General features: G+C 53.2%; 1 protein-coding gene across 1 annotated transcript in view; it reads right to left on the bottom strand.

Annotated features, from left to right (window-relative positions):
- DYNC1H1 (dynein cytoplasmic 1 heavy chain 1) overlaps positions 1-24,958 on the bottom strand; it is a 78,725-nt gene that overhangs the window by 6,684 nt on the left and 47,083 nt on the right. Inside the window, exons 30-65 of the mRNA XM_045452129.1 lie at positions 24,517-24,760; positions 24,159-24,342; positions 23,659-23,871; positions 22,681-22,919; positions 22,353-22,509; positions 20,397-20,624; positions 19,709-19,939; positions 19,294-19,434; positions 18,634-18,867; positions 18,337-18,543; positions 18,137-18,258; positions 17,480-17,645; positions 16,369-16,532; positions 13,379-13,508; positions 11,720-11,853; positions 11,171-11,285; positions 10,908-11,069; positions 10,612-10,826; positions 10,295-10,499; positions 8,863-9,036; positions 8,630-8,749; positions 8,365-8,485; positions 7,067-7,262; positions 6,621-6,738; positions 6,317-6,532; positions 5,509-5,721; positions 5,271-5,398; positions 3,482-3,635; positions 2,894-3,040; positions 2,649-2,799; positions 1,900-2,153; positions 1,681-1,815; positions 1,497-1,591; positions 1,151-1,325; positions 913-988; positions 122-282 (exon numbers count right to left, since the gene is read on the bottom strand). Of these exons, the coding sequence (XP_045308085.1) occupies positions 122-282; positions 913-988; positions 1,151-1,325; positions 1,497-1,591; positions 1,681-1,815; positions 1,900-2,153; positions 2,649-2,799; positions 2,894-3,040; positions 3,482-3,635; positions 5,271-5,398; positions 5,509-5,721; positions 6,317-6,532; positions 6,621-6,738; positions 7,067-7,262; positions 8,365-8,485; positions 8,630-8,749; positions 8,863-9,036; positions 10,295-10,499; positions 10,612-10,826; positions 10,908-11,069; positions 11,171-11,285; positions 11,720-11,853; positions 13,379-13,508; positions 16,369-16,532; positions 17,480-17,645; positions 18,137-18,258; positions 18,337-18,543; positions 18,634-18,867; positions 19,294-19,434; positions 19,709-19,939; positions 20,397-20,624; positions 22,353-22,509; positions 22,681-22,919; positions 23,659-23,871; positions 24,159-24,342; positions 24,517-24,760 (6,125 nt within the window). The remainder of the gene's footprint in view (positions 1-121; positions 283-912; positions 989-1,150; positions 1,326-1,496; positions 1,592-1,680; positions 1,816-1,899; positions 2,154-2,648; positions 2,800-2,893; positions 3,041-3,481; positions 3,636-5,270; positions 5,399-5,508; positions 5,722-6,316; positions 6,533-6,620; positions 6,739-7,066; positions 7,263-8,364; positions 8,486-8,629; positions 8,750-8,862; positions 9,037-10,294; positions 10,500-10,611; positions 10,827-10,907; positions 11,070-11,170; positions 11,286-11,719; positions 11,854-13,378; positions 13,509-16,368; positions 16,533-17,479; positions 17,646-18,136; positions 18,259-18,336; positions 18,544-18,633; positions 18,868-19,293; positions 19,435-19,708; positions 19,940-20,396; positions 20,625-22,352; positions 22,510-22,680; positions 22,920-23,658; positions 23,872-24,158; positions 24,343-24,516; positions 24,761-24,958) is intronic.

Raw genomic sequence — 24,958 nt, 5'->3', positions numbered from 1 at the left:
ATTCCCCCGGCCCCAAGGTGCGGGGGCTGGGAGCCGGCCAGGGTGGGAGTCTAGCAGATGTATGGCCTAGGGGCTGGGGCAGGTGAGGCCCACCCGAGCCTGCTGGGAGCCAGAGCCGCACCTCTGTGTCCACGATGTGAGTCAGGTCAAGAGGCTGCTCCATGATGGACATGAAGGACTCCCCGAGGTTGGTGGAAACAAACATGTGGGCCATGGCCAGCAGACGATCAGGGCGGAAAGCCTGAATCAGGAGCAGGCGGTGGATGGCGTGCCCGATGGGTGCTGGAACGAGGCATGTGGAGGGTTGCGGGGAGGACACAGCCCAGACTGCCCCACTGGGACTGGTCTGGCTACAAGTCCCCGCTCGGATGACAGCTCAGAATCATGCCACCACCTCTGGTCTTCTCTGCCCCAAGGAGAACTGCCACCCTCTCCTGTCTTCAGTGAAGCCCCTGGACACACCTGTGCTCACGTCTACCACATGGGCCTCTCTGTGGGCACGGTGGCAGTTACCAACTTCACGTGACTCCACCGCCACCCATTTGTCGTAGGCAGAACACAGATCCTGAGCCGTCTAGAGAGGATCACAGCCACCGCCAGCCCTGCCCCTGCTGCCCGGTGGCCGTGGAGACCCTGCCCACTGGCCCGAGGCGGGCTAGCACAGGGCCTGGGGCACTACACTCAGAACTAGCCAATCTCTCCCTTAACATCGGGCAATGGTCTTCCTACCGGTCTCTCTTGGTCTTTAAGCGAGAGTGGGAACACGAATGAGGACCTGAAGATTTTACACTGAGACACTTATTTTAGGAATTGGTGACTTTCTCGGAGGTGTCCCTTCACTCAGGCGGCAAAGCCCAATTTTACATTTGGGTCCAGAATGAAAACACCAGGGAGGCCTTGATGCGGGCTTACTTGAGGGGGCTTCTTCACTCCAGAGGTACGGGACCGTCTGCTCTGGGGAGCTGCTGTCCAACCAGATGCCAAATTGCTGTGGACACAACGGGAGAAGCGTCGCCACGGAGCACAGCCCATTTTTGTGGGCAGATTAGTTGGGATGACTACATCAGATGGCTGACGTGTGCGCACGACACATGCAATTCTTTACTGCCAACTTCCTGGGAAGAGGCTGGGACGCATTCAGAACACTCACCTCGTCGGCCTGAACCTTTGCAATCAGATCTTTGAAGGCAGGGAGACAGCTCAACCTCACAACGGCCTCGGCCTGCTCCACGGTCAGGCCCTGGATCTTGGGCGTCGAGCCAGCACTCAGGACGATCTCCTTCCCTCTCAGGAAGTGCTGGAATTCGGCGTCGTAGGTGGGCTCCCTGGGAAGGGGGCAACGAGTTAGCAAGGGTCTCAGATTCACTTCTGCACTCACTAAAAGAGTGGTAATAGCAAAGACTTTTTTCCTCTCTTTAAGCCCTTAAGATGCTAGTAGACAACCTACAAAATGACAGTGCCCTGCGGGGACAAGTGCAGCAGGGCGGCGGCCTTACCCGATGGTGCCCTTCAGTTTGATTCGGGCCAGCAGCATGGCGAAGGTGATGTGGTCCTGGTGCAGCATGCCTCTGGCCACCCGGTTGAACGCCACCTGGGGACAAGAGCGGGAGACGCTGCCGTCCCCGGAGAACGACCTCCCACCTTCCCTCCCTGGGGACAGCCAAGCGCCGGGCTCTCTACCTGGAAGAGGTCCTTCGTGATGATGGAGAGGCGCTGCGTGTGGTCTGTGATGCCCTTGAGGTTCGGGTTCTCGTACAAGACGTTGTGGTAAATGTCCAGGAAAAACTGGAGGGAGTACTGGTACAGGAAGTGGATCTGAAAGGAAGCAGCGGGCGACGGCCATTAGGCGGGAGGGCACAGAGCGAGCGCCATCCCGCGGCGGGTGGCTCCCGCGGTCACCTGCTTCAGGGACTCCATGGTGAAGTAGATGCTGCTGCAGGCGGTGGACAGCGGCAGGTACTGCTGAGACACAGTCTCCACCTCCTGCATGACGATGTCCGTCTCCTCCACTTTCCTCGTCACCTCGGCCGCCTCTCTCTTGAGGTTCTCCAGGGTCGTTATGATGGTGTCGTCATCCAAGATGCGTCCTTTCACCTCGTTCAGAGCTTGCAGCAGAGACTTCTCGAGCTGGCGTAAACGCAGCTGGAACTCTCCTGAAACGGTCACAACATCCAGAGTCTGCACCGCTTGCTTCTTCCAGAAAGAGAACTCCCCTGAGTGTCTGAATAAACCTGACACGTTCTAGAACCTTAATTAAAATTTTAGCCCCAAGGGGTACCTGGGTGGCTCAGTCAGGTCACGATCTCACGGTTTGTGGGATCGAGCCCTGCGTCGATGGTGCGGAGCTGGCTTGGGATTCTCTCTCAAAATGAACTTGAAAACAGTAAAAAAAAGTTCAGCCCCCCCGCCCCCCCCTCAGGGGTGCCTGGGTGGTTCAGTCTTAAGGTTAAGATCTGACTTTTGATTTTGGCTCAAGTCATGATCCCACGGTTTGTGGGTTTGAGCCCCGCGTCAAGCCCCTAGCACCAGCTTGGGGTTCTCGCTCTCTCCCCCTCTGTCTCAAAAGTCAATAAACTTACAAAGAAAGAAAGGAAGTTCAGCCCCCAGCTTGCTCCAAGACTCCCAAAGCTACAGAGCCAGAAACATACCTTGAAGCTTAAGAAGATCGGAACGCTTTTCGTCCACATCAGGCCTTTCTGCCTTAAGTACTTCATTCAAACACTGACTCTGCAAGCTGCTGCGGGTGACCGTGAAGTTGACAAAGGTAACGCGGGAACACAGGTCTGGCGGAAACTCCACCTGCCACAGGGGTAAGAGAACAGTCCGCTTGGTCACCGGAGCTGCGACACAGAGCACCGCCACAGATGTGAATCCCAAGTGCCCCGGTCCTTACGGTTGGATCTCGGGTGGACAGGAAGATGACAAATGATGGTGACAAGTCTATATCCTGGTCGCCGAGGGTAATCAGCACTCTCCCCCCAGTTCGCCGAACTTCGCGGTTCAGTACTGGATTCAAAACCGGATCGTAGCTTTCCACATCCTAGACGCACACACAGGAGGTTTCACGGTTGGGGTTTTACAACATGTATCTTCACCCAAATAACTGTTTTGACGCTGACCTAACCAGACGAACACACCGCAGAAGCTACCCAGCCGCTTAGACCTCCCCATCCAGTACGGCAGCCACCAGCACCCGTGGCGGCCTGATTTAAATACAAAATTCAGTTCCTTAAGCGTATTGGCCACACGTGTCTACCACCATCCTGGATGGCACAAAGCAGAACATTGCCATCAGTGCAGAAAGTTCTAGTGGACGGTGATGACAGATAAACACTTTCTTTTGGATTCGCTTTTTACAGAACAATTGTAAAGCTTTATCTTTTTTCTGACATTAAAGGAAGTCTTACAAAGGTAAAAAAACTACCACTGTTCGCATCACGTAACCTAGTTTTGTTCCACACCAACGGCTGGATGCACACACCTGCACCAGAAGGGGGTTCCCGAACCTCAGCGCACTCTCCAGGTTCTTGCGGAAGGCATCGTCTAAGAAGCTGGTGCGCGTGATCTTGCGGTCCTTGTACTCATTCATGATGAATTCTGTGGCCTGGCCAGAGGGGTCGATGATCAGCGGGTACCTGAGGGTGAGGCACATGAGTGCAGGCTCGAGGAGCCCACAACAAGACGACGGGAAGGTTGTTCCCACTACTCAAGTGCAGCTTCCAGACAACCGTAACAAATCCTTGATGCTGAAGCCTTCCGGAAGCACTTCTGCAAGCAGCTAACAGAGTCATGCACTCTCTGGAGCAGGGCCAGAGTTACAAGCTCTTTCTCTGCTGGGACACAGGTTCTTCTCTAAGCACCCAGCACGTGCTTTTCTCCAGGTGCTGAGTGCGCTCTGCTAGAATTACCGTTCTGTGTACTACTGCCCTTCCAGAACCAATGCTCAGCAGCACCTACCGCTAACAGGTACAGACGGCTCAAGCCGCCAGGGACCCTGGCAAATAGCAGACACAGCTTAATCCTCAGGAGAAGCCTATGAGAAGGTACTGAGAGCACGTCTGTTTTACACGTGAGGAAGATGGGGCACTAAGAGGCTACAGGGATTTGTCCAGAGTCACGTGCATGACCAATTAGTTTTTAAAAATCATAATGCACACAGGTGCTTGTACAAAATCCAGAAGCTGCAAAAGGGCGTGCGGTGAGAAGAACCGCCTCCCTCCTCTAGCTTGTTACCAGTTTCTGACCTGTCTACTCGGGGAAGGGTCAGGTGTTTGCAGACACGTGTGTGCGTGGGCACGTGCGTCCGCGGGGATGCGGCACCCACTCCCCTTGCACACGGTCTGCTGGAGCCTTCTCTGAACGCACACTCGGAAAGGCCTGGTCTGCAGGACCCCAGCCGTCCACTACGGAGGTGCACCGTAATCGCTTAACTGGCTCCTACCGAGGGGCACGGGAGGCGTTTTCAGTCTGTCAGTCACATTCTGTCCTGACATTTGTCATGCTTCACGTGGGCCAAGCTACTGTTGAATAAGCACCTAGGGGTGTGTGTACTTCCCATTCAGGTGAATCCAGCTCTGCGCAGACCACACCGATGGACCGATAATCTCACCAGCACATCTGGCGAGACACGGAGCCACTGGTGGGGCCTGAGGATTTGCTCATAAAATCAAATGACACCTGCAAGGGGCTTCATCCTCTACGTGTCCCTGGGACCGTGACATACTTCAGGGATTCAAAGACTTCAAGACGTGGAGATAAAGTCAGAAAACACTGGAGGCGTCTGGCTTTAAGAGCTGCCACACAGGAGGGTCAAGCCTCAGGGCGTGTGGCCCTGTACGTGGGGTGGGCCCTGAGGACCCCCTGAGCCAGTGTCAAGCCTGCCCTCCCTGAAGTCACCCTCCACCTCTAACTCTGGCCTCCTTAAACCACAAACCGGTGCCACTTTCCCCCTTAACTCTCTTTAGCTAAATATTTTCAGTTCTTGTAATATTTTTGTAATTATGTTTTTGTCGTCCACCCCGACACACAGCCCGCCAATCGGCTCTGAGAGGTGGCACGAGAGGCCTTCGCTGCAGAACAATTTGGGCGGTGGGGAAGCGAGGGTGGGAAGGGCCGTGCCCCCATCAGAGACGAGCGCTGGGCCTGCCTGCGTGCTCGCCCATTTCCAAGTTTCCCTTCATCTCCTCAAAGATGTATTCTGAAGAAACACAAAACCACGGGGTCACCGCACGTAAGGACTTCCAAGCCGCTCCCTGTGCACGAGCGCGTACCTGTTGAAGCGCTTCAGCATGATGGCGTTCTCCGTGCACAGGTCGTCTGCGGGTAGGGAGCTGGCTTGCCAGCGAAGGCGCTCGTCGGCGTTGGAGAGGTACTCGGTCCGTGCGATGTCTGTACGGAACTGAAAGTGAGGGCGGTTACCTTTCCTCCTCAAAGCTCCAGGCGCACTGTTTCTGGGCCAGCGTGGAAACGGCTGACCGGGCGCCAGGCCAGAACCCCATGGCCTGTTACCTGGATGTTGGCCTGCTGTAAGTGGTGGGACCACGTGGTGAACAGGTTCTGGCGCATCTGCTGGTCAAAGTAACCCGCGTAGGCGATGAACGCGGCCGACAAGAGGCAGTCCCCGGCGATGGTGGACATCTGGTTTTTGAAAGTTTCACTTGTTTTTTCCCATCGTTCACGTTCGGCGGACAAGCTCTTCAGGAGAGCAGTGCTCCGGTTTACCTACGGGGAAGATCCAACAGGATTTATACCAGAAAGTGAAAATTGGTTCCCCCCACAGGGCTCTGGGAGGGCTGTTCACAGGCCCAGAGGACAGAGGACCCAGCTCCTCCACGACTGAGGATGATACGGGCCTCAGAATCTAATCAGGCCTCAAGAGAGTGTAGAGAAGCAGGGGTAGCCTTGAGACACGTGCGTGAGTGGAGACGGGGCAGGGAGAGGGCCCGGGGTGGACAGCACAGCAGGTGGGGGTTGGCCTAGGGAGAAGAGACACTGCTGGCAGGAGAGGAGAATATTCCGGGGAGTCAGGAAGAGTGTGGGCATGGCGATGGACACAGCAGTGAACGCAAGACTCGGACAACCATGTGACCCCACAGGTTGGCTTCATATCGCCCCCTGGTGTCCACCTGTCCTAATTAACACAGCCCGGTGACCCAGGAGGCAAGCAGGCCCTCTCGGGACAGAGCTGGCTGGCAGACAAGAAGGCGGGCACACACGCGGGAACGTGTATGAGGCACCAGGAGCACCTCATGTCAGACCCCACGAAGAACTGAGAGGAGCCGGCAGAGAGAGTGCTCCCGCCCGGCGACAACCTTACTTTCGCTTCGACAGCGGCCAGGTCTGCCTTGATGGCTTGGGCCTCCGAGATCAGGACTGCGTACTCCTCCTTGTAGCGGGCGATGCTGGCTTCCAAGTCCCGGATCATCTGTTCCACCTCGTTGGCCTTCTGCTGGTTGTCCTTAGCGTCATCCTCCAGCTTCTGTAGCTCGTTGCGCAGGGGCTCCACCCGCTTTAACATGTCGGCGTAGTTGAGCTGAAAAAGGCAGACAGTAATTAACTCTTCCCGAGTGACGGGACCGGAGGGGACTTTTCCCACGGGAGCTCCCGGCCACGCCACTTACCTGCGCGATGGCCCATTTCACCATAGGGCCGCAGGCCAGGGAGGCCCGGTTGACAATCTCGTAGTTGTAGCTTGGATTGGACATATAGTTTTTCTTCATCTTCTCCCTTATGGCATCGCTGCAAAAGAGGGATTGTGTTTCTAAGCACGTGTGGGGCAAAAGATTTTAAAGGCCAGTTCCCATCTGTTGCCCCAGTGACCACGGAGGATGAGCTGGACCACCCGTGTTCCGGGGGATGGTGGTCTCCGACCTTCCCGCCCCCACGCTCCCCCGACGGGCGTCAGTGCCCAACGCCAGCTTTGAGTGAAATGGCTTAGAAGGCATTTGTGCAGTTGATGTGACGGACGCCACCTTCTGACACAACAGGCCACGGTGACAGGGCCACGCAAAAGCAGGGAAACCGCTCAATGCCGGAGCGCTGTCTCCTGCTTCCTGGCGACGCTCACCTGATCTCCTCTGCGGAGAAGTTGACGATGGTGGGGATGAAGTTCTCCCTCATGATGATGGAGCGGATCTGCTTCCAGTCTGTGGTGCTCTCGCCCAGCAGCAGGCAGATGGACTCAAGCGCCAGCTTCACGGCGGCAGGGGGGTTGGCCATGGATCGCACCTCCACCAGATGCTGCTTCTTTATCGACTTCACGGCTGGGCACCACGGTGGCAGGAGGGGCGGGAGGGCAAGCAGGTGAGGTGCGGTGGCACAGCAGAGCCATGGCTCCGACGAGGAGGCGGCCACCGCTCAGAAGGCTGCAGCGAGCGGGACTTTCTGTCTTTAAACCCCCTGGAACAGCTGGCCTTTTAAATAACTCTGAAGCTCTCCCGGCACTAAAGGCCACACTGAACATTCCGTAAAAAGCAGGAAGCTGCCTTTGGCGATGTCTCACGGGTCCCCGTTAGTTCCTTTACCCCCATAAAGACTTAAAACGCTGACACATTTCAATTATGTACTTACCTTACACAATTTAAGCAACAATATTTACATTCTGCCATAATCTAGAAGCTGTCTGCTTGGCTGGCTGAATATGTAGAATTAACAGCTCTAAAAAAAGGATGGCCGACGCCTTCTACAAGCTAAACTGCACTTTTTCCAGTCTGAACTTTTACTAAAACACTTTTTCACTGGTTACTCGGCAGTAAAAGTTAAGTTCCCTTCGAAATTAGATTCTCAAGGAAGATCTATAGTTTGGATGGTGTAACAGGAAGAGCGCATGTTTGAAACAGGCGCTGATGGGCCGCGAGTGAGCAAGGCATTGGGCCGGATCCCGGGCCAGATCCTGGCCCAGGCGCTATGGTGTCCCACAGGAGCCCATGTCGATGAGGAATGGGCAGCGACTGCCATGGGTACGCAAATCAGCATTTGCTGGTCTGGCCAGAAAACGCGTAGATAACCCCAAGACGACACTACACACTTCAAGGCATTTCTGGGTGAAACTCCAGTCGGATTCATAAATAGCGTCTTCATGTAATTATTGTGAAATTAAAAAACAAACGTAAAACATATTTTGTCAACTGTCTCCTACGAGAGGGGCTCGGCTCTGGTGGAAGCAGAGAGCCCCATGGGGATTTGCTTTAAGGAATGAAGACCGTCTTTGGTGTTTAGAAAAACCTTCAGGTATTTGCCAGTGATGCTTCCAGACACGCACGTGCCTCTGGGGGCAACCTGGGCACAGCCCCAAGCTGCACAGCCAGCCCCATGGACAGAAGACGCCCCTTCTAGAAAGCCAGACCCCCGACAGCTGTGACGTACCATTCTGGGCCTCAATGACTGCAGGCTCCACCTTGTCGAGATCTTCTTTGACGCTCATCTGTTTGTCTGCGATGACTTCCTGCTGCTTGTGCAGCTGTTCCTGAATTTCTTGGCTCATCACCTGGTGAGAGGGACGGCTCAGCTATGGGTCCGCGCTGTGTTGCCGAGTGCGACCCGAGCAACGGTCCTCGCTCCGCTGGGCGCTCCGCCCCCACCCAGCAGTCTGAAGCCCACCCGGGATGAGACCTCCACGCCCAGCAAGCACCTTCTTCTTCTCGGCCTCCTGCTGGTCCTTCACCATCTTCTTCAGCTTGTCATTGGCGGCCGCGTTCTTCACCTCCAGCTCCTGGCTCTTTATACGCAGGTCACGCCGCAGCTCCTCCACCTGCAGGACGGGCGCTGCGTCAGGGGGACAGAGCCGCGCAGAAATTTCCCGGAAAGGGGTCCTCACGCCAGCCCCCTGCCCGCAAGCAAAGCGAGCACCCAGGATGGACGTACCTGGTCGACGGTTTCCTTGATCTTCCTGAGCCCGACGTTCAAATGCATCTGCTGCTCCTCCAGCTCGCTCCGCTTCTCGTGGAACAGGTTGGCGTAGTGGTTAATGAAGTCCAGGTAGTGGCGAGGTGTGATGGCCATCGTCCGGCCCCCTCGCTTCGCTAGCCGAGCATTAGCCTTTGAGAAGACAGTGAAATCTTTTCGCTCTCGAGGACGTTCTCTGCGATTTGCCCTCCAAACGCTAACTGCTCTGTGGGCGGCCGAGTGACCTGGGGCAGGGACCCAGCCCCGAGGAATCACCCTTGAGATGCACTGGGTGGCTCGGTGGGTCGAACATCTGACCCTCGGTCGCAGCTCAGGTCACGATCTCACGGTTTGTGAGACGGAGTCCCGCCAGGCTCTGCACTGACAGCACAGAGCCTGCTTGGGATTCTCTTTCCCCCTCCCTCGCACACGTGTGCTCACTCTCTTTCAAAATAAACACACGTGAAAAAAAAAGGAGTCACACTTGAGTTGGGGTCTCGGCTCAGCCTCCTACAAGATCTCAGGGAGCCCCGGGGACCCCTAAGCTCGCTCGTCAAACCTCTGATGACCCTGGTGACCTCACACGTGTACAGCTGGGGGGCACTGTGTAATGCCGTGCCTCCTAGGCCTTCTGCTTATTTTCCATGGACACCAAAGTAAGAGGTGGCACCAGGAAGAGGGCGAGAGGAACGGCTCCGTGGGACCAGCTGCTCCGCCCCCTCCGGCCATGGCACGAGGACACGAGCCCAGCCAAGGAAGCCAGGGCAGGGCTACCTTCCAGAGGCAAGTGGAGGCAGCCTGCAGGTAATGGCAGGGGGTGGCAGGGTAGTGGTCGACTGGACGCCCACAGGCTCAGAGTGGTCTTTACGAATGCCTTTCAGATGGGAGCAGATGGGACTCTTCCATGATGAGGAGTCTAAAGCAAGGGACAGCAAACCCTGGCCAGTGGGCCAAACCTGGCCGCTGCCCGTTTCTGCAGACGAAGTACTAGCGGCACCCGGCCAAACCCACCCGTTTCCATGAGGGCCGTGCAGGCTCTGTGTATCAAGGCAGGGCCAAGCAGTCAAGAGACCCTCCTGGTCCATGAAACCTCAAACATGAACTATCTGGCCTTTTACAGGAGAAGTATGCCAACCCCTGGCCTAGGATAGAGAACCAGGACCCGTGCACCTAGCGGCAATGAGAAAAGGAAAGCAGAGTAGAACGCTTTAGGGAAGCAGAATCCACAGAGCAGCGAAGGTCAAGGATCTCAGAAGGTGCAGCCTGGTAAGTAGGAAGATGTGTCACCAAAAGAGTTAGCAACGAGCAATGGTATTGTGCCTAAAATGCAATACCCTAGGGTCTCATCTTCATCGATTTATGTCAGTACGATGGTTAGTTTCGCTTTTTCCAGGACCTTGCAACAACCCACCTGGTGAAGAGTCTGATGTACAAATACACAGCTGTTTACAATCGCTTCCCGATGTGACGGCGGCTGTGGTAGTTTGTCATACACAAGTGGCATGTAATCAGGCACAATGTAATTCGGCTTCTCCAGGTCCATTTTACTCGTGAATTCCTTGCCCACTTGATACAGTGCTTCAGTGGACCAGTCCCCAAACCAGTTCAACACACACCTGCAAAAGACGCCCACGTCTCAAATAGCTCCCAAGAGCCAGGTCTGTCCCTTGAGAAGAAATCGGCTGTTGTAACCCAGAGTAACCCAGAGCCGAGCACGCGTCGGCCCACCTGTTGAAAAGTGCCGGGGAGGTGGCCGCGCGGTCCTTGAGCCCCTCCGAGGACGGGTTCATGGTGAAGACGACGTGGAGGTTGCGGATGACCTGGCTGGTGAACCATTTGTACAGTTCCTCGTGCGAGTCCAGCATCAGGCCCTCCTTCTGGGCCCCCTCTTTGCACTGGGTCATCAGAGTGGCGTACTCATCTCCTTCAAAGAGGCCAGGGACCTAACAGACGAGAGGGCGTTACGACTGACCGGCCCTGGGGAGCTGACACCACCACCCAACACCACGCAATGTGGCACGTACCTCCCCGTTGGCCAGAAGGGTATTCATTCGCTCCAGGAATCCAGAATCTAACACGTTGGATTCATCCATTATAAATGCTATCTTTTCGTTCTTACAGCCGGAACGCCTCAGCACCGTCCGAAGATCTTCATCGAAGTCTTCCCCGGTGTACTTTCTGTGCACCTGCGGAAGCAGTCGACAGGTTAGGTCCAATCTCATCCAGGGAGCCGTGTGCGTGAGTCGGGAAACTGTCGCTGGGAGTAAGAGGCATCGACCAGACCCACCTTAATCTGGTACACACTCAAACCATTCATCCAGGCCACAAAACGGGACAGGGTGGTTTTTCCTGCTCCACTGACACCGATCAGAAGCAAGTGGCCTTGAGGCTGGCGGAATATCCTGACAGCATCAGAAAAGATAAAAGGGTTTTAGGCTCTGTTCTCCTTTTGACACTCAGGTCCTAAACTCTCTCAGGAGTTAACCTACAACATCTCTAAGGTATTTTAACTTAAATTGGTAAGTCAACCACTGGTTGAGCGACTGCTATTTGCCAGGCCTAGCGGGGGACATGGTCCTATCCTCCAGACACCCAGGTGGCACAAGGCAGAATCTAACAAGAGGGGTCAATCATGGCAGGAACAGACTGTTAGCAGGAGCTGAGCGAGTGTGCGGGAGGCAGGTAAGGGACGGAGAAGCGGGACTTAGAAGGGAGGGGGGTTGCTTAGCTGAGAAGGCAGAGGTGGAGGTGAGGGGAGGTCGGCTGGGAGGATCCCCTACCACTACGTGAACAGTGGCGTGGGTGAGCAGAGAGGCTGTAACAACAAAAAGCCCACCGGTCGATCCTGAGCACGTGGTCTAACACTTCATTGAACAGGACCAGAGGAACATCAAGTTCTTCTTCATAGAAGACTTTCAGCCTAGCCTTGACGTAATCTCTCAATTCTTCCTGGTCTACTGGAATGTAATCCTAGAAAAAAAGAATTAAGACCCAATTACTAAGAGAAATCATCTTCTGTATTATACCAGTCAATTAGAATTCCAGGTACCAAAAAACCGTTAAAATATACGAGAAGGTATCACTTACAACACAGCAACAAAAATGTAAGTTAGCTGGGACTCGACCTAAAACCAGGGGAAATCTTTGTAGAGAAAACTGAACGTCCCTGAAAGACCTCATAGAAGGCCTGAATAAATGAAGAAGACAGAAACCATGACCGTGCAGAGATAAGTGAACTGCTGTAAAAACGTCAGCTCCATCCAACTTGACAGAGAAAGTGAGTACAATCCCAGCCACAAACAATCTCAGTGGTGGACAGTGGGGTGGTTTTAGCACAACTTGACAAGCCAATTCTAAACTTCATTTGCAAGAGGAAAGGGCCAAGGACGGTCAGGTCAAGATCGCCCTAAAGAAGAACCAGGTGTGAAGGCCTATCCTATCAGACTTCATCATCATTATCTATCAAGGTCATGCAGTTTTGAGCACAGGAGAGACAAACAAGCAACAGAGTAGGACAGAGCCTCTGAAACAGACCTGTGCAGGCAGGGAACCCATAATGACAGATTCTGCCAAGTAAGGGATCATCCAACAAATAGCGCTGGGTCAGGACGTCCCAGGGGAAAACTGGAAACAGACCTGTAGCTCACTCCACACACACACACACACGGATTATGGGTTTAAATGACAGAACTCTGACAACATGTGCTTGTCAGAAGACACCATAAAGACAGCGACAGATGAGCCACTGGGAGAAGATGGTGCCTATAAATGAGAATGATTAGTATCTGGAATCCAGAAACACATGGAAAATTCTAGCAACACCAAACCTGTCTTGCTATTTCTTACTTCTGTGCCTTTGCTTCTGTCAGGCCCACTGCCTGGCAAGCCCTTCTTGACAAAGGTGTACAAAGCCTAAGAGCCAATATCAGGGTCAGCTCTACTGAGATCTCTCCAGACGGAGCTGTTTCCATCGGTCTCTCTCCCCCATTGGGCTGTGCGCTCTCTACAAGATTTTCCTCATCCCTGTGCCTGAACTACCTGCTGAATGGAACGCACATTGAAACTACACCTTACTAAAAATCCTACTCTCTTTCAGAAAAAGAACAGTTCACAACTATTCTAGAAGCGTCAACTTTGTATAGTATAACAGTATAGGAAATGTTTTTACATGGATTATTCACAATTGGCTCATTTCTGGAGTGTGAGGGAAGTGAAAGCAAAGGGGAAGACTCCTTTTGCTGCAAACACGCCGAAGCCTGGCCCCTGACGGGTGGGACTGCATGGCTCTGGCAGCAACCATCTCATGGGATAAGAAACACACGGCCGGCCCGCCAGCCCCGGCACACTCCGGGGACAGTCTACCGTAAGTTATCAGCATCGTGCCTGGAACCAATGATTTGCTTACAGGGTACTTTGGGAAAAAGGTCTGTTTGACAAGAAGAGAATTCTAACTGAAAGGGCAGAAGGAAGTATTTCTGAAATGGCAACTTGTTACCTTTGACAGCCAGTTGCTGTACAAGATGGGCCGGCTCATCGCCTTCTCTTTGTCTATGTTGGGAAAGTGCTTCAGAGCAACCATATCGATGTTCTCGTCTGTCCAGCGCCTCTCCTCGTCCTCCACGAGTCTGTCAAAGAAGAGCCGTGTGTGTATCAATGCAAACAGGAGCTGTGCTGACAGAACACCCTGTTTTGTTGGGGCTGCGGGCAACTCCAAGGGCTACAGTTAGCCTTTACCGCAAGTTTTCATTTTTCTCCCAATGGAAAAACCTAAGAATCTGAACTTCAGACAGCTTAAACGATCCAAAATGTTACTAAACATAAAACCCCTCAAACCTATAGCACCGTTACATTAAAAAGATTCCTCTAGGGGGCGCCTGGCTGGCTCAGTTAGAACATGCGACCCTTAATGGGGGGGTCATGAGGGTGAGTGCCATGTTGGGTGTAGAGATTACTTAAAAAACAAGTAAAAAAAAATTCCTCTAAAAGTGTTTAATCACATCGATTTACAACATGCCAACGTGATTCTAGTTTCTACGCTTGCCTAATACAAAGTTCCCAGGGTCACAGGGGAACAGGGGGACAGCCAACACACGTGGTGCCAGAGACCCAGGGCTTATAAAGGAAACCATGACGAAGCAGGTAAGACTGAATGAGTCCACATGGATGGGCCGGGGAGGGGCGGGGGGGTGACAAGCACCTCCTGAGAAGCTGAATGTGTGATGCACTCAGGCTACCAGGTGCGGATCACATAGTTAATGCAGCCAATCGGAATTTAATACAACTTTATCTCTGGCATTTTGGGAAATCTGTGAAATTATAGGTCAAATTCCTTCATTATTTAAAAAAAATTTTTTTTTTAACATTTATTTTTGAGACAGAGAGAGACAAAAAGCACAAGCAGGAAGGGGCAGAGAGAGAGAGAGAGAGAGAGAGGGAGACACAGAATCTGAAACAGGCTCCAGGCTGTCAGCGCAGAGCCCCCAACGCAGGGCTTGAACTCATGAGGCGTGAGATCAAGACCTGAGCTGAAGTCGACACTTAACCGACTGAGCCACCCAGGCACAGCCCCCATCAAATTTCTTCATTATTAAAAAAGAGAGGGTTAGAAGTTTTTCTTGTTCTGTTTTGTTTTAAATAAAAAGAAGCTAACAGGATGTTCCTTGCTCCCCTCCCCCACTTGCTTCGCTCATGCCGTGCACTGGGCTCTGGGGCGGGGCTGCTGTGTGACTCAGTGGACTCCCAGAAGCCCGGTGTGAGAGCCAGAGACCTACGATGAAGCAAGTTCTGAGACTCCTCGTGAGCTCGGGTGAGAAGAGCTGCCCGGAGGCAGGACTCACTGGTCTGGAGGTGCAGCCGCTGGACACACAAGTCCATACCCTCGGTCTGGAGGGAGCCATCTGCCCTGGGTTCTCCCAGGAGTAACATTAACTGACCAACCACATAAACCTGGGACTGCGAGCGGCCAGAGGGACTATGTCCTCTGCGTACGGCCACCTCACACTTACCCTGTGAGCGAGGGGACCTGCCCGGCCACAAGAGGCCTGACCTCCTGCACTGTTCTGAGCAGCCCGATTCACAGGCAGAACATTCCCCCAAAGAAAGGAAACTGTGGTGCTGTGTTAAATAGTAAATTAATTAAGAATTATTAAAAAATGTTTTTAAAATGGTTTTTATTTATTTTTGAGAGAGAGACAGAGCGCAAGCAGGGGACGGGCAGAGAGAGGGAGACACAGAATCCGAAGCAGGCTCCAGGCTCTGAGCTGTCAGTACAGAGCCCGATGTGGGGCCCAAACCCACGAACCGTGAGATCATGACCTGAGCCAAAGTCGGATGCTTAACCGACTGAGCCAAGAATTGATTTTTAGAAGTTTAGAACTAAAGTAACACAAATTTAACTTTTCCTCACCAACCTAAAATGAGCCTGAAAAACTATGCTAAAATACACAAAATATTAAAACAAAAAAATTAACAGGGCAGAAACTAGGAAAATTAAGAATTTACTGTAAAATGAAGACTGTCTGGACTACAAAGAATGCAAGAAGTTGATTCTGGCTTAAAAACGTCAGTCATTTTCAAGATCCCTCAAGAGGTAAAGACTCAACTTTCCACTGTGGTGTTTCCTGGGACTCAAACCACAAAACTTTTCATGGTCCACACTGATCACTACAGTCATGAGCAGCTCGTCCCAAAACTCAGAATCTACAAGGCAAGACCTGAGAAAAGAGGCCAACAGATAAAGAGACAGAGCTGCAAACCCTTTGATGTGAATAAAGTTCAAGGGTGAGGAGAGCTGGTTATGGAAACCACCTGCCAGGGAGTCGCTAGAAGGCATCTAATGGTGGTGTTTTTTTTTTTTAAATGTTTATTTTTGGTAGACAGAACACAAGCAGGAGAGAAGAGAGAGGGAGACACGGAATCTGAAGCAGGCTTCAGGCTCCGAGCTGTCAGCACAGAGCCCGACACAGGGCTCGAACCCACGGACTGCAAGATCATGACTTGAGCCGAAGTCGGATGTCCAACCGACTGAGCCACCCAGGGGCTCCTACCCTTTTTTTTTTTTTTTTTTTTTAAAGGAATCTCTATGCCCAGTGTGGGACTTGAACTCATGACCCCAAGATCAAGAGTTGCACGCTCTACCGACTGAGTCAGCCAGGTGCCCCTAGAAAGCGTTTAAATTCGCCAGAAAACTCCAGCTTGGACAAGGTTATGGGGCACAGGCATGACAGTTACCGAGCTTAATGGAAGTGCCTCGCCCCCTACCTACCTACCCTTACTAGTGGTGGGCAGTCCCTGAGCCCTGACACCCATCATGCTGGGGGTGGCTGTGCTCAGACGCTAAGGCTGCCCTTGCTGCCTCTGCCCCCTTCCACCACCAACAGAGGCCAGCTCAAACTTGGGCAGGCCAGCCTTGCACAGAGCCTAACTCGGAGGGCCATAAGCATCAGTGTAGGCGGAGCAAGGAGCTAACCGCATCCTTGGCCTTACCTGTCTTGGAAGAGACGGAGGGCTTCGTGTGCCCAAATCCGAATGAGGCCTTCCACAGGCAGGGTTTCCAGAGGTCTCAGGGCCTCAAAGATCCCTCGTACCCACCTCGTCATCTCACGGGGTGAGTAGATATAGTGGGGCTGTGTGTCCTGAGTGAATCTCTCCTGCAGGTTCAGAAAAGTGGGAGGTATGTATAAATCCCTTAAAACACATGAAAAGTGGTTAAGAGATCAAGTGCTGTGTAACATTTTTATATTCAAAACAGACAACCTAAACTCTAGAAAATTTAAGGATGAATTAGTAGACAACGTTGGAACCACTGGACAACTATCTGGAACAAAGTTCCATCCAAGTTGCTGACTTTTATGTTAAAATTAATTCTATTTAACGAAACTACAACAATGCTCTTCTGAAAAGACTTTAAAGCATGTAATTCCTAAGTTCAGGGAAAGCCTTCCTAAGCATGATTTTAAAAGTAGGAACAAAGAAAAAAAAAGATTTACACTTGATGATGTTAAAAATTCCGCAGGAAAAGTTGCAGTTCCACAGAACGAAAAGCAAACTAAATACCAGGAAGGGTACTGGACACTTCTGGACACTACTGGACGTGCAGGCAATCGGGGAGGAGCGGGGCGGCTGTGCCTGGTCGGGGGTGGGGGGTGGCCAGCAGCTCTCAGTGCCCCGGGAGGCACCGGAACCGGAAGGCATCCCAGATGCGCGAGTCCCAAGCAGGAGAACCGCTTCCTCTCACCAGGCGGTTTGAAAGCGGTAATGAGGGTGGCGGATGGAGACGATGCTGGCGGCCACGTCAGTGGTCCAGCTGCCCGGAGAGCAGTTTGACAACACATCATCATTATAAATAACCACACGCACACCCATGGTTGTGCTGTAATAACAAGTGTCCGTGTCTTTGAGAAACTGAGGAGTACAGTACCGATTTTGTAAAAAATACTGTATGTGACGTGTGCAGACAAGGGCAACAAGAAAAAAAGGGAAACGTCTGCAGTCGTGGTACCTGGTAGAATGATTTGAGGACAGGCTCTGGGAAGTCCCGGCTCAACAAGAGCTCTAAATAAAGCTCCATCTTTTAGCAGCGCCCGACCCCGCGTACCTGAGACATGGTGTAGAACTCCACCATGGCGGCGGTGAGTGGCTCCGCGTACGTGCGCAGGGACGGGATGAGCCGCAGCATGGCCCGGTTGAAGGTGCCGTAGATCTGCGTCAGGGAGGCGGGTCCCGGGTAATCCACATACACGACCGGCACGTGGCGCAAGAATCTGCGTGAGGACGGCCGGCTCAGACTTCCCAGCTGATCAGCAGTGTGCCTGAGCGGAGAGTGCCCTGGCCCGGGCCCAGACCCAGGGCTGCTTCCCGATCCACCCACACAGGCGTCACGTCCCCATTCGCGCAGATCACGCACAAACTGCTGGGGCCTGGGCGCCGACACTAACAGTAGGTGCAAAAAACTTTGAAACAAAGAGCCAACTCCAAATGGGAAAATGATGCAGGCTGATAACAGCCTCATCGTGGCCCCACAGACAGGTCTGGGGCAGTTAGCTCGTTACCACCCAGAGAGTCAGTGCTTTTATTTTTGAGTGTGTTTTCCAGTATTGCAGCACGGCACAAGGAGCCCAGGGGCCACCCTACGATAATCAGCATTTTGTTACCTTTTTACGACCAAAACCAGATTTCTGCTGTGCTACGTTTAAAACAATCTTGGAACAGGTGTGTGTGTGAGGCCAGTGCTGTCTACGGAGCTGTGTGTTACCTATGAGAGAGGGGTTTTCTTCCAGGATCCGTGGGTGGATTACAAGCCCCGACAAACTGGATCCTCTCCAGCTTCACCCACGTTTGATCTGAGGTTCGGTAAAAGCCTCCATGCTCCACCATCTGAGGGAAAGCGGGAGGGTCAGCACATTAATGGCAAATGTGAACGAGGTCAGTGGGGACTTGTGGATGTACACAAACCTGTCTGATGAAGGATATGACCCTCTGTGTCCCGTATTTATCCATGTCTGGCAAGTTGATCTCATCACAGAATAGCACCAGCCACTTTCCAAGTTGAACCGGGGCCAAAACCACACCGTTAGGGGTGCGTCTGTACTCGCAGTAGTGGTCAAAGGTCTTCAGCAGGAGCTCTGGAGTGGTAGCACTCGAGAAGTTAAGACCCACAACCTTTAGACAGAAGAGGCAAATCGACTGTTACAAGCGCCATCCCGTACGTGAGCACCGAAAGGCCTGCTGCCCACCTCCCAGCCGCTTTACCTCCATGTCGGGCAAGGCCCGGAGGGCGCTGAAGAGGGTCATGGTCTTGCCAGACCCGGGGGGCCCGCACAGGACCAGTGGCTTGTGCTCAGCCAGCCAGGTGTACAAGAGGGCTTCGTGGCGGACGGTGTCCAGAGTCGGCACGACGACGTCAGGGGCCGCCACCTTGTGTGTCTCCACTTCAATCTGAGGCACCTTGGCCTGCCATGGCGACCATTCTCCGCTGATGGACACCTGCACCCAGAGAAGGGGTGCGGGTCACTCCGGGAGCCACACACCTCACTTAGAGACTTGCTCACTTTCATGTAAACCAGAACTGCTCTCCTTATACCACATAAAGCAAAGGACAATATCCTTTGATGAAACGGAAAGATTAATGGGGCATCTGGGTGGCTCAGTCAGTTAAGTGTCCAACTCTCAGTTTCGGCTCAGGTCACGATCTCACAGGTCGCGAGGTCTGTGCCGACAGTGCACAGCCTGATTGGGATTCTCTCTCTCCCCGTCTCTACCCCTCCCCCACTCATGCGTGCGCTCTCTCTCAAAACAAATAAAGAAAAAAAAAAAGGAAATAAAGATTAAGCTCATGGTGAGGTGTCTCCAGGACGAATTACACCAACATGTCAAGGCCAAGGCAGGGAGGCCACTCCTTCATGCACTTACTTCATAATCAATAATCGGTATGTTGGGTGCAGCGGGCAACGGCACCGTTGTGATTCTTCTGATGTATTCACCCAGCTCTGCTCTCATTTTCAGCCGACTATCTCCAGACAAGGACCAGAGTATGGCATAAACCAAATATCGCTATTTAAAGAGAGAACGGGATCCGTTTTTAAATAAAATTTCAACAATGAAGACATTTATGGCAACATTAACCTCGAAAAGAGTGGTTCCCAGTGTTCTTGGATCATGGACATGCTTGCACCTTTCTCGGCCCCCATGAAAGCCTGACCCTGTTCCCAGGGAAGAGAACACACCCAAGCAGGCACGTTGTTTCAGGAGGTTCGCAGACACAGAGGCCATCCGTGCCCCAGCCCCCGCCGAGCCCCACTCTCCTGCGATGCAGGTGCTCGCTGACCTGAACGTAGCGCTCCAGCTGCTCGATCTGCATGGGGAAGTCGGGGTGGTTGGCGTTGTACTGGGCCACGTTGCGGCAGGCCTGGTGCAGCATGGAGAAGAGCGAGCCCAGGCAGCGGAGGCGGGTCAGGTCCATGATGTGCTCCAGCTTGAAGGCGTGCTCCAGGGCCTTGGTGACCAGACCGTTGGACGTGAAGTACGGCTGCATGATTGTGGCCGCGTCCCTTTGGATCTGCAAGAAGCAGTAGATGACGTCTGTCATTTGGAGAAAACCCCGGAGATTTTCATATAGTCTAACCTAGGCCCGGAAGAGAGTCACGTGACCTGTAAACACACACACACACTTTTCTGGATAACCTTCAATGATCAATCCTTAGTCCATCACTGTAATGGAAAAAGGCAGCTGTTCCTCAATTTGCAGAGAAAAGTCAGGTAACTAAAAGAACTCTTTAAAGTTTCCTAAACGGGTCTTCACTTCGGCAGCTGATACTGCTTCGTTAGGCACTGCCATACGACAACGCTGAGGGCCCAGCTTCCACGGATGAGCAGCACCACGCCCCCCCCCCCCCCCCCCCGGCTTCTAGACCCTCGGGGGTGGAACACCTGACCTCACTGTGCGGGAAGCCCCCGCCCCCCCGCCAGCTGCAGATCTGCGGCTGTACTTGGCAGAGCGGTGACGGCCCTCGTACCTGCAGCATTGGGGAAGCCGCCTCCTCCCCCTCGTCCTCTTTGCCCTTGCGCCGGCGCTGGGCCTCGTCCTCCCCTTCGTCCAGCGGGATGCTACGCAGCCTGGCCAGGAAGTTGTTGAAGATCATGTCTGTGCTGAGAACGTCCTCACTAAACCAGACCATGCCGCAGCGGGACACCGTGGCCAGAGTGGCGTATTTCAAGTCCTGTACTTCAAACATTATTCGGACCTTGAAGAGAAAACACAGAGCAGGTTTAATTTTGTAGGTTTGATAGAAACTGGGATGTTAAAATTCTTTTACCTATACACACATCGAAAGAGCGATTAAATTAAATCTAGTTTCTCTGCACTTACTTCAAAAAGCAAAGCCGTCTACGGCTGTCATCACTACAGCACCTACCAAAGGCCCTCCACAAGGACCTGGGTAGGAAGTGTGTGTGGTGGGCAGAAGAGCAGGTGAGCCCACAGGACCAGCCCTTGGTGGACACAAGAAACAGCTCCGCTGGAGGGGGCATCAGCTGGGGATGTGCGCTAGCCTTACCCTGGGCCGGGCACGGCGACACGCTCCCTGCCTGGACCCACCGACCCTCACACCCATCCCTGGAGCCAGGCGCAGTGTCCCTGTTCCACAGAAGGGGCTGGGTACCTCACCCAGGTCCCACTGCTGGTAAGTGGAGCTGATATTCAAAGCCGACGATCTGATTCCAGAGCCCTAACCTCAGTGCTGACACGCCTCACAGGAGAGCAGTCTCGTTCCAACAACAGTCAGGATCTACTGCCTAACGAGTTGCAACAGAGAGACCTGACATGTCAAGACACAGGCGGAGCTAAGCGCACATTTCCAGACTGGCACTAGGCATCACTGGCTTGGCTTCTCAAGTGACGACAACCACTATTGCTGGCTCACAGGTTCATGATCACCAGGTGCTCCTGTGAAGCGACCGCCCCCTTTTTCTCACGCCCACCGCCGGTCCCTCGGCGAGTCCCGTCAGCATGAACTTTAAATGACACCACAACTCAGCAGCTCCCGTGCAGCCAGCTCGCCCGGCCTGCCCCACGGCTGTGCCTGGGCCACCTCGCAGCCTCTAGATGGTCCCCTTGCTCCCACACGTCCTCTTCATCTACCCTCCACCCGACAGTCAGGGATGTGATCCAGACTCCCAGGGCTCCCGACTCACCCAACGGGCGAGTGCCAGTCTTTACACTGCCCTGGGCCCAACCTGATCTGGCCCCTTTCCTCTCTGGTCCAGCCACCTTTTCTCCCCTCGCTCCTCATACCCCAGCCAAACCCCCCGCTATCTGGAGGCCCACGGGACCGGCTCCCTCACATGCCAAACTCTTCTAGGTGATGCCTCCACGTCACCATCCCTGACCACGTACCCTCCGGCTCTCGCCAGCACCAACCACTGCCTTCCAGCTCATCTTCTCCTGAGCACTCGACACTGTTTACCTTGAGGGTCTGTTTTCCACATCAGACCGTACGCCCCAGGACAGCAAGGGCTTCTGTCTGTTTTTTTCCTGCAGGACCTTCAGTAGGATGCAAATCCATGCCAGGCCCACCCACGTTTCCTGATCTATCCAGTGATGTGTCCAGGACCTGGACCAAATGCTCGTTTCCAAGGGATAGCCTGGAAAGCTTCCATATCTACATTACTCATTTTACCACTTCCCAGATGTTTGAGAACTTCACAAATCCTACTGACAACCCCGTAACGCTGGGTTTGGAGCATCAACTGAGAATCACGGAGCATGGTTAACATTCAGCAACAGTACAAAGTTTTTGTAAGTTCTATGAAAGTATTTCCCACTGGCCATGGGAATGGAAAAATCTAGCACAAGGAGACTCAGTCAACTTTGAAAACTATTTACACAACCGACCACTACACTGTGGAACCTGGAACCCGCCCTCTAGAGCACACAGGATATTTGGTCTGATACCCCACGAAAGGCCACTTACATTGGGCGGAAGGCTGAGACGCTCGCCATTTGGCAGAGTCAGAAGCTTGTTGTCATCCAGCACCGAGTTCAAGTTCTCCACCCACTCGGGGTCCACGTCGCCATCGAAGACAATCCACTGGCGCTTTTGTAGCTCGCCCCTCACGTTGTCTATGATCCTGGTTTGGAAGGATTTTGAAACAGCTTTTTGAGATTAGAAACGCTCACTCTGCAACAGTCTCCGCAGTGGCATTTTCACTCATTCAGTCTTTGGTTGGAAAAGTAACACCTGCTGTTAACAGAAGGACAAAGCACCCAGGTCCCACTCGCTGGAATCAAGGTTAACTCACTTTCTCAGGACATGTGTGAACAGCCCATCCGTCCATTCTCTGGTGTTGGGGTCCAGGGTTCCATAAAGGTGGTCTTTGCTGATGGCTTTGGGGTCGATGATGTGGGCCACGCCCTCCACGCCCTCGAGCCTCTCCAAAGCCTTCAGGAGAACGCGCCAAGCCATGCTCTTCCCACTTCCCGAGGGGCCCACCATCATCAGGCCGTGGTTGATCTGGGTGATCTGGTAGAGCTGGAGGACCTGCAGAGCCAAAGACATCACATCCTGACCACTCCAGAGAAAGAACGAGAAGGTTCTTCAGCCCTTCTTCGTGGCAGCAAACAGGAGACGTGCTAAAGGCAAGCAAGTGCTGCACTCGAGTTTTTAAAGCAGACATTACATGGGCCGCACCTACAAAAAACATTTCAAGACAAGTTTTAACTAAATTGTGGGGAGTTCTTTGTTAAGCCGGGAAGGCTGGGAGCCAGTGGAAGAGGGGGTGACTACCAACCTGCCTCAGAAGAGGCACAGAAGATCCCTTCTAGAGAGGGCAGAGACCCAACAGATGAGCCATCTGTGTGACCCAGCACAGCATTGCTCGCGCTCAGCAGGCAGCTTGTGTGATAATATACTTTTTAATCTCCCACAAGAATGAAACGGAGAATGCCACTAAGGACTATAAACCATCTGCCGATTAGCAGATTTATGTTGTTAATCTACGATGTTGGGAAGTCTTGTAAGTAGAACTTTTATCGGTGTAAATACTTTCTGTTACGATCGCACATTCAGTCAGCATTTCCAGAGAACGAACCACACTACGTAAGTGAGGTTTTCAGCTAAATTGTTAGGTCTATGTCAAAGTTAAGAAAAAAGCCTCAAGTCAAATCTTCATAAACCAGGGGATGTGCCTCCCTGGCCCTCGTGGTCAGGGCTCTATTAAGTGTGGCTTCTCCTAGTGGCTGCGGCTGCTGTGTCTGCATAGCGTGTGGGGGCCAGTTACCTTCTCGACCCACATTCCGCCGACTTCTTCTCCGTCTCCGTACGTCAGGTACATTTCCTGGCACACCTTCTTCAGCTCTTCTCGAAGCGCGGTCATTTCGCCCCGGTGGTACTGGACTCCGGGGAACACGTCTGACAGGAGGCTGAAGAGCAGCGGGATGTCTTCTGCCACCAGCTTGGGCACCATCGTCTCGCAGACGCTCTGTATCAGAATCTAACGGCGACAAAAGGACCGAGCCCTGAGTGGCGGGGAGCCTGGCTCGCACGGCCACTGCCATATCCCCAGAAGGTACGGAAGACGTGGCTGTCGGTGACAGAGCGACTCAGCACGCTCCCGTGGTCCTCACTCAGTTCACCGCACCAATATCAGTATCTTCCACTCACCCATCCCAGCACATGTGAGTCACAACAGAACTCTCAGGCCACGGCTGGGAGGCTGAAAGGGTGAACTTGGACACTAGTGTTTACGGTGTGAGTGATTCAAACGACACGTGTACAAACCTCCTGTTCAGGTAGGTTTTCTGCAATTTCTCCTTCATCAACTGCTTCCCCTCGCTCTTCTTTCTCCCTCTTGATCTTCTGAATTCTCTCCCTCTTCACGTTTCCCGCACTGACCAGCACACTCTTCAAAGCTCGAAGGCCAAAGTCATAGTGGCTCTGAGAGGAGAGCTGCTCGTCACACAGTCTGCAAGGGAAGAGGTCCACCTTGGAACAGTCCACTCTCAACAGCCACATAAGCAAACATCGAGAATCAGACACAGACACCTGGGAAGACATGCCACGACTGCAGAAATGACCCTTCAAGGGCATGTCTTGCACACGCTACTGACACGGCAACGGGTAAGTCTGGGGTACTCACTTGAAGAACGGGACGATTTTGTTGGCGAGGACCTCGGCGGTGCGGAAGCCCTGTGAGTACAGCATGACCTGGGCGATGAGCTGCCGGTCGGGCTTGGTCATGGCCAAGCTCCGGAAGAGCTTCTTCAGATTGTCGGGAAGGTTGGACCTGCCTGCGTAGCCGGGGTTCATGGTGATGAAGATGGCCATGTCTGGGCTCACTTTCACCTGTTTGTTGAGCAGCTCACAAGTAATGGGGGCAGAGGCTGAAAATCAGAGAACAGGGTTGAGACTCGTGATGTTCGAGAGCGACACTAAAATCTCCCTAAAATCCCAGACAAAGCACCTGTTTCCCCGTTGGCCTCTAAAGCCCAAAGGCCGGGACCGCAGGGGAGCCCCTCTCTGGCCCTCCTACCAGCACGTCGGCCACCTTCATACACCTCACCTACACGAGAGCTCTGGGA

The sequence above is a fragment of the Leopardus geoffroyi genome, chromosome B3, assembly GCF_018350155.1.
Source record: "Leopardus geoffroyi isolate Oge1 chromosome B3, O.geoffroyi_Oge1_pat1.0, whole genome shotgun sequence".
Classification (NCBI taxonomy): domain Eukaryota; kingdom Metazoa; phylum Chordata; class Mammalia; order Carnivora; family Felidae; genus Leopardus; species Leopardus geoffroyi.
This window is presented reverse-complemented; position numbering and strand designations above follow the sequence as displayed.